This window comes from Myotis davidii, unplaced genomic scaffold, assembly GCF_000327345.1.
Source record: "Myotis davidii unplaced genomic scaffold, ASM32734v1 scaffold745, whole genome shotgun sequence".
Classification (NCBI taxonomy): domain Eukaryota; kingdom Metazoa; phylum Chordata; class Mammalia; order Chiroptera; family Vespertilionidae; genus Myotis; species Myotis davidii.
The window spans coordinates 990,451-998,835 of NW_006297146.1; the positions used below are offsets into that span (position 1 = coordinate 990,451).

At 50.0% G+C, this 8,385-nt stretch overlaps 1 protein-coding gene across 1 annotated transcript in view; it reads left to right on the plus strand.

The window, feature by feature from the left end:
• Positions 1–7,775: 7,775 nt before the first annotated feature.
• LOC102761822 (kalirin) overlaps positions 7,776–8,385 on the plus strand; it is a gene marked incomplete at its 3' end in the record, with an annotated part of 239,793 nt that continues 239,183 nt past the window's right edge. Inside the window, exon 1 of the mRNA XM_006772901.2 lies at positions 7,776–8,086. Coding sequence (XP_006772964.1) covers positions 8,020–8,086 — 67 coding nt within the window. The remainder of the gene's footprint in view (positions 8,087–8,385) is intronic.

Here is an 8,385-nt window from a genome sequence, read left to right on the forward strand (position 1 = left end):
GGTGGGGCAGTTAATTAGCATATTCCCTCCTTATTGGCTGTGGACAACACCATCTTTGAGGATGGGTCAGTCAATTAGCATATTCCCTCCTTATTGGCTGTGGATGCCACCATCTTTGCAACGGTGTGAGGGTCAATTAGCATATTCCCTCTTTATTAGATAGGATTTTGTTTTTTCCTTATGAGCGTTGTTCAGGTTTAATAATGTCAGCTTTATCTTTACTGAAAGATGAATAAACTGAGATTTAGGGACATTAAGTGGTTTGTCTAAAGTTATTCAGTTAGCTAGGAAAAGATTTGGGATTTGAACCCAGTTGGCCTTGTTCCAAAGCTCACACCCTTTCCCAAAAGCTAGAAGTCTTCAACTTAACAGTATAAAGAGATTATAAAGAGATTATTTATAGAATTTATGAGAGTCAGTTGTTTTTAAGAACCATAAGCAGAATTTATTTGCTGCCAAGTAAAGAGATCATGGTGGCTGATTCTTCACTTTTTGAAAGTAAGAGCCAAAGAAGAGAGGATTCACATTGGCTATGTACAGCTTGTTGTGTAAGTGTGGGTGAGGGGGGTCAGGGCACTCAGGTGAGTCATAATGTGTTGGCTGATGTAACACACACAAATTAGACATTTTCCAAAGATGGAAGAAACCCCAACAGAACATAGAAAAAATGTTTAGTTCTAAATATGTGCTAACCAAAATATAGTATTTCTTTGGTGGTACAGTGGGCTCCTTTAAGAAATTTTTTATGTAATGTGTGTGTGTGTGTGTGTGTGTGTGTGTTTAAGAGAGAGAAAGAGAAAGAGAGAAACATCAATTTGTTGTTCCACCTATTCATGCATTCATTGGTTGATTATTATTTTTTAAATATATTTTTATTGATTTCAGAGAGGAAGGGAGAGGGAGAGAGAGATAGAAACATCAATGATGAGAGAGAATCATTGATCAGTTGCCTCCAGCATGCCCCGCACTGGGAATTGAGTCCATCATCCAGGCATGTGCCCTGACCGGGAATCAAACCATGGCCTCCTGGTTCATAGGTCAATGCTCAACTACTGAGTCACGCAGGCTGGGCCAGTTGGTGGATTCTTGTATGTGCCCTGACCAGCGATTGAACCTGCAACCTTGGTGTATCTGTTCGATGCTCCAACCAACTGAGCTACCCAGCCAGGGCCAGTGGGTTCTTTTCTATCTTGTTAAACTTCCCAATCATTATTACCAATCCTGGTCATCATTATGGAACCTGGTTTTACAGGGCAGATGTGCTGAGGGGGATTATTTGGAAATGTTTTTGGAGGAAATGGAAAGGGCATGGAAAGAAGAAAGGGGCAGGGAGAGAATTCTCTACAGCAGGGATCTCATGTGCTTGGTGAGGTAGGAGGTTTCATGGATGCTACCGACACCTTAAGTTTTCCTGATTCTCTGTGGATGAACTGTGGGAATTGAGAGATGGGAGAAACACTTAAGAGAAACCACACCTCAGGGGTGAAGCCCCAAGGCTTGAGGGGTCCTTGTGTCTTCAAGTCACATCATCTCCCCTGATGGCTGGAGGTACCACTCGCAGTGGAGGTAGGACGGAGGTGCCACCTTCCCGGCTGTGAGGAAAACCCAGGAGGTAATAATGAATTCTCTGGACTACCTAGGCCTCTTGGGTCAGGTTGAGAGGTATCCTCTCCAACTACTTATTAGCTTTTTTCCTTCAAGAACCATTTTATAATTTAGGTCCTTCAGAGGAGGCAGCCTGCCAGTGGTCATGTACTGAGTAGGAAATGGGTGGTCACGGGAGTGAGTCAGTAAAGGTGGAGGGGCTCCTGCGAGTTGCCTTCATTAGGATGGCCTGACAGGCAAATGCTTCTGAAGGCTTAGGGAAGGGCGTCATGGACCCTCCTTTCAATCCTAATATCCTCCCTACCACTGCTTGTTTCCAAGGCCTGGACTTCCACTCTCCTTCCTTTGACTTAAGGCAATGCCTTTTGCCAAAATGTAAATGTTCCCCGAGGGCCTAAATGTTAAGCTGTCATCATGAAACCCTTAGAGGGGATGAGATTATTATAATAATCTCATGGGCCCAGGATGAGTAAGCTTTGAAAAGGCAGAGAAAGGCCCTAGCTAGTTGCTCAGTGTTTAGAGCCTCAGCCCATGGACTGAAGGGTCTTGGGTTCGATTCTGGTCAAGGGCACGTACCTTGATTGCAGGCTGGATCCCAGCCCCTGGTCCTGTGGGAGGCAACCAATTGTGATGAGACACATTGATGTTTCTCTCTCTGTCTTTCCCTCTCCCTTCCACTCTCTCAAAAAATCAATGGAATAAAAAGTATCCCCAGGTGAGGATTAACAGAAAAAACACACACAAAAAAAGCAGAGAAAGAGGGGAAGAGTCTGACTCTTGGGGCCTGGGGAGGGGTGTAGGGGTTGAGTGCTATTTGGAGATTCAGTGCAACATGGGGGTCTATCAAGTTGACTGGTGGGGGTAGGGGGGGCTATAAATGCTCCAGGCAGGGGCCAGAGAGGGATGATGTTTTCACATTTATCAACTTGGTTTAGAACACAGGGCAGGGCATAGTTGTGTGAAGTCTTCTTGGGCTGGGGCTCCCACGGCCAATGGGGAGTTAAAGATCTCAGCAGAGGTTGGAGGTAAGCACGGATGAAGGTGATACAAAAGCCAGGGCAAGGCAGGCTAATCAGCTTTCGCCTTTCCCTCCTGCTGCCTGACCTGATATTTGAGGTGACATTTAAAGCCATTGTATAGATGTGCGGTGAGGCCATGGTGGGATGAACACTTTCTGAAGCCTGTGGAGAGATGAGGCTGACTTCTCAGCCTCCGGGCTGGCAGCTTCTTCAGCCCCTCCATGAGAGACCCTCTACTGGGTCTGGAGGGGAGGTGGGACCTCCCTTTACTATCTAGGAGGCTCTAGTCCAGTGGTTCTCAACCTTCCTAACGCCGTGACCCTTTAATATAGTTCCTCATGTTGTGGTGACCCCCAATTTCATTGTTACAAATTGAGCATAATTAAAGCATAGTGATTAATCACAAAAACAATATGTAATTATATATGTGTTTTCCGATGGTCTTAGGTGACCCCTGTGAAAGGGTCGTTCGACCCCCAAAGGGGTCGAGACCCGCAGGTTGAGAACCGCTGCTCTAGTCTGATTCAGGACTCAGAATCCCCCTCCCTCCTGGACTCTTAGGGTGTGTTGTTGAAATGGGGTACACTCTAGAATTCAACCAGAATAGTTCAATGATTGAAGTCAGTGCTGTGTTTAACAGAAGAGAGCAGGGACAGAAGCAGGTAGAAAGAGATCACCGTTTCAGAATCATCTGGGGAGTTTGTTAAAAATGCAGGCCTGGGAGTGAGGCCTAGTGATCTGTATGGGTAACCAACCCTTTAAGGTGATTCTGCTGCCCATTAAACTTTGAGAACCTCTGAGATAGAGAATGAATGAGATTAGCTTGGAAAAGGCCTCTTGGGAGAGTGGACTTGAATTTCAGTGTGATAGGTGATACCTGCCTTAGGTGCTGTCCTCAGGTGTGGACCTAGGGAGCCTGTTTACCTGGGGACACTAGGCTTTCAATGGAGAGGCTGGCAGGGGCCCATCCCATCCCATGGATGGTGTGGCTGTGAATGTGTTGCCAGTCTTCACTTGGCCACTTGGGCGCTAATCGCTAAGGGGACAGAAGTTGGTGTGGGAGGTGGCTGAGGATGGCATCTGCTGGAGTGTTTGCTTCATGTTGCAACTGAAGCACAGCTTGCAGGGCAAAATGGCAGCCTGTGGATCCCACTTCCTTGGGTGGGGTTGGGGGGGACATCATCTCGGCAGGCAGTCTTCATCTGGCATGCCGTCGCTAGCAACCGTGCTGCCTTCTGTGTGGCCTTTACTGGTTCGATGGCTCCATGTGTTGGAGGAGCGGCCAGTGCTGCTGCAGGAGCAGTGGTCATTGTTGTCCGGGGAGATGAGTGGGAACGATCTGGGATGTGATTGGTTCTCTCCTTCCTCCATGCTGCCTGCCTTCTGCTCCATACATGAGTGCTGGCTTTATCTGATCAGGAACACAGTGTTTTCATGTTGCGGCGGGTAGAGAGAGGGAGAAAGAACAGTGCCAAGATAAGAGGAAGGAACAGCCAAGGAAAGGAAGCACATCTATGTTGTGACATGGAGTAACCGGTGATCATCCGGATGGGCATGATGGACGGAGTGGACGGGCTGCCGCTGGCCTGGAGATGCTGCTTGTCCCTGGAGAACACGTCCCTGCAGCCAGCTGGGAGGGCAGGAGGAACCATGCCAGTGGCCTTGCTCTGAAGGAAGGAACCACTGCAGAAGCATTGTTTAAGACAAACAACAACAACAACCGATAAAGCCTTTTCCTGGCCAATATCCCACCCTTTCTAATTGCAACTCTGACAGTCTCTTGGAACATTTATTCAACTTCTAGAGGGTCTGTATTTAAAGTAAGGCTTATGAGGCTCTGTGGGAGATGGGGAGAGCAGGGGTGGGCTGGGGAGCTCCAAGGAGCCCAGCTTGATGGGTTGAAGCCAATCTTTAGTAAAATTTCTGCACCTGACCCAACAGGTATGCTTAAGTTCTTAGGTTCGTAGTTTGTGAGGGAAGTGCTTGCACCAAAACTGCTCTTTAACATCTTTATTCTCTTCCTGTCTTTGACAGTGAGGCTGTGTGGGATATTTTGCCCTTGATTACCAGAAGGAAGGGAACAGCTTCTCTCTCCCGGGCCCAAGAACGGGCTGTGGAATAGTAGTCTGAGCACGGTCAGAGTACTGCAGCTCACAGTGTCCACAGCGACTGGGGCTTTCTGTCTCACAGTCAGACACCCTTCCCAAGGGCTGTCCTGTCTTTGTCTCCTGCATGGTGGGATCCATGTCCCTCCCATGTCAGGTTTCCCCCGAGTTGTGTTAGAAAAGGCATTCTTATTTGGAGATGCTCTCCCTCAGGGTAGCCACAAGTCAGGGTCAGAGAAAAACATGACAGGCTGTTAGTAAGTGGCCTCATGCAGGCTCTGTACTCAGCCTGTGCCCATGGCATGTCTGCACTGCCCGGGAGACGCTGCCCTGTGGTGTGGGCTTCCATCATTCTGTGAAAGAGGTCTCAGGCCCTCAGAGGACAACTCAGGGCCCAGGAACTCTCTCTGGGAGGAGACAGATGGCACATACTTCTTTCTCAGCCCAGCCACCTACCAGGCATTTGGCCATAAGCAAGTTATTTAACCTCCTGGAACATGGGTTTTCTCTCCGGTCACTGGGGAAAGTGATTCCCATCCAACAGGCCTTTTAGGGCTGTTAAGAGGCCCCAAATTGAGGGCTGTGAAAGTACTTTGTGAGCTAAAAAGTCCTAGTCACACCTGCATGATTTGGTTATTCATGAAGGAAGGGGGAGGCTATGGGTCCTGCACTTCTGTCTGGAGAGAGAGGAGTTTGTATTAACTAAACTGTGGAGGCTTGTGCATTTAAGGTTCTCCTACATAATAAAAGGCTAATATGTAAATCGACAGAACAGTGGAACGACTGGTCGCTATGATGCGCGCTGACCACCAGCGGGCAGACGCTCAAGGCAGGAACTGCCCCCTGGTGGTCAGTGAGCTCCCACAGGGGGAGCACTGCTCAGTCAGAAGTTGGACTCATGGCTGGTGAGCACAGTGGCGGTGGTGGGAGCGTCTCCTGCCTCTGAGGCAGCACTAAGGATGTCTAACTACTGGCTTAGACCCACTCCTCCGGAGGGCTCCCAGATAGAGAGAGGGCACAGGCCTGGCTGAGGGACCCCCAACTTAGACCCACTCCTCCGGAGGGCTCCAAGATTGAGAGAGGGCACAGGCCTGGCTGAGGGAACCCCCCCTCCCTACCACAGTGCACAAATTTTGTGGCACAAATTTCATGTACCGGGCCTCTAGTAACAAAATAATACTCACAAAGTCTGAGAGGTAGCTTTTGAGCAGTGGTGTCTGCTTAGTCCCAATGCTGCCTTTTAAGAAGGAGCAGTGATACAGTCAATGGTGGTGCAGGGGCAGGGCAGGCCAGTGGAGACTGGCTCTCCTCACTCTCTCCCTCTCCCTTCCAGCTCCTACCCTTAACCTGCCTCCTCCCAGTCTGGATTCTGTCAGAGTCTGCCGTCTGTCTCATATTAGAGGCCTAGACCTCAGGAAGAGCTGAGGCTGGGAGAGGTCTGCTTCTCTCAGCTGCCTGGAGGAGACCAGGAGGCCTGGGAAACCACCATTTCCATTAGGACAGTGAGGCAGTATTGCTGGCATGGTCTAGGCCAGTGGTCGGCAAACTCATTAGTCAACAGAGGCAAATATCAACAGTACAACGATTGAAATTTCTTTTGAGAGCCAAATTTTTAAAACTATATAGGTAGGTACATTGTTATTAACTTAATTAGGGTACTCCTAAGGCTTAGGAAGAGCCATTCTCAAGGGGCCAAAGAGCCGCATGTGGCTTGCAAGCCACAGTTTGCCGACCACGGGTCTAGGCTGAAACAAAAGCTGTGATAAATGTGTACATGGCTGCTGGGTAGTTGTTAGGCTTGGGGTACAAGGTTGTCCCAGGCCTGGGGTCCCCTGGGGTTCACTTCTGTGAGCAGTTCTCCCAGCCACCAGGGCACAGCCCTGGGTGGGCAGTCCACTGTGAAATGGGTCCCCAGCAGGCATGATGCCCTGTCATCCTCCTCTAGGCCTTAGGCAGTGCCTAGGGGCTGAGGTCCCCATGGCCCATCCTTTTCCCTGACAAAAACAAAATCATGTTTTTATGGGCTCCCAGACTCATTTGCCTGGCTGTTTGTTCTGTTAGTCAATACTTGAGCACTTGCAAAGTCCAAGGCACTGTGTGAGGCACTTTGGGGGATACAGTGATGAGCACCCAGTGGACCCTGTCTTCAAGTAAGGGTGCAGAGTCCCATATAAAGGAGAAAGTATAAATGCAGCAAAAAGGCGGGGAGACCCAGGAAGGCTTCCTGGATTCTGTGGCATTTGAATTAGACATTAGAAAATTCAGAGGATTTGACCATGGTGAAGTGAGGGTGGGGAGGATATGCTATTGGGAGGAAAGGCTTGGAGGAGCAAAGGAGCAAAGGCTTGGAGGTAGGAAACCATGGGATGTATGGATGTGTGAGAACTAGAATCTGGCAAGAGGGAAGAGGGGTTGTAGGGGAAGGGGGAACAGACACTTGAGTGCTCCTATCTATCGAGAGCGCTTCCAGAAAAGCTAAACTCTTCCTTTCCTTGGAGCCTCACAAGAGCTCTGTGAGGCCAGTGCTGTTCTCCCCAGTCCATAGAAGAGGAAGCTGGAGCTTAGGGGGCTGAAGTAACTTGATCGAAGCCGGCAGCTATTAAGTGGTAGCAGGATATGAGCCCTGCCTGTGCGACTCCAGGGCCTATGCTGTCTCCACTATAACAGGATCGATCCATGAAGGGACATGGGGAGAAGGGTCTGTGGCCGTTTTCTGGTCACATGGGTCTCGCAGTCTTGGGCAGGGACTGCCCGTGGTTTCCACAGAGCAAGGCAGAGAGGACCTGGGTCTTCTGGGCTGGCTTCAGAGTCCAGGATGGCTGAGCCCCTGACTCCTTCCCCCTCCCTCATCCTGTTAGGGGAGTCACTGGCCTCTGGCGTGGGAGGCAGGGGAAGGCAGGGCAGCAGGAGATCCTGGAATTAAATTCAAGACTTGACCTTGACTGGATTCCTTCCTAAGGTGGATTCCTTCCTAAGACCACCTCTAGCCTAATCTCTTTGTGAAAGCCCTCCCTGCCTCACCTCCCCACCGCTGACCTCCTCTTGGGCCCATGCAGGCTCATCTGCACAGGCGGCTGTGTTCTGCTCTTGTTCCTTTGTTGCTGTGAAACGGGCTCCCGGCACAGTCAGCCTCTGTGTGGGTGGACTGGTGGTTGTCTTCGCAGGCAGGCATTTGCTTAGAACAGGCTGCGTGCGAGCCCCACGTCAAGAAATTCCGGCCTCCTCAATCAGCGTTAGTGGAAGGAGGCTCTGCTGAGGGGACTGGTTGTGAAGGATGAGTTCAGGGTGGGATGACGGACCGCTTCTGGGACCAGTGGTATCTCTGGTATCTCCGCTTGCTCCGGCTGCTGGATCGAGGTATTCCTGAGTGTGTGTGTGTGTGTGTGTGTGTGTGTGTGTGTGTGCGCGCTTAAGAGAGACAGAGGAAGGAAGATATATACACATAGACACAGACAGAGATAGAAACAGAAAGACACAGCAGCAAGGTGCGCAGAGAGCAAGAAGGGAGAGAAGAGGGAATGACAGAGGCCAGTCGCCAGCCCATGGAAGTAAGAAAAGGCTGTTTTTCCAGGGACGACCCAGCTGGGAGTCAGGAGCATGGGGCCATGTGGGGCACATCTGTGTATCAGGATCTCATTTCTTGCTCAGTACTGTAG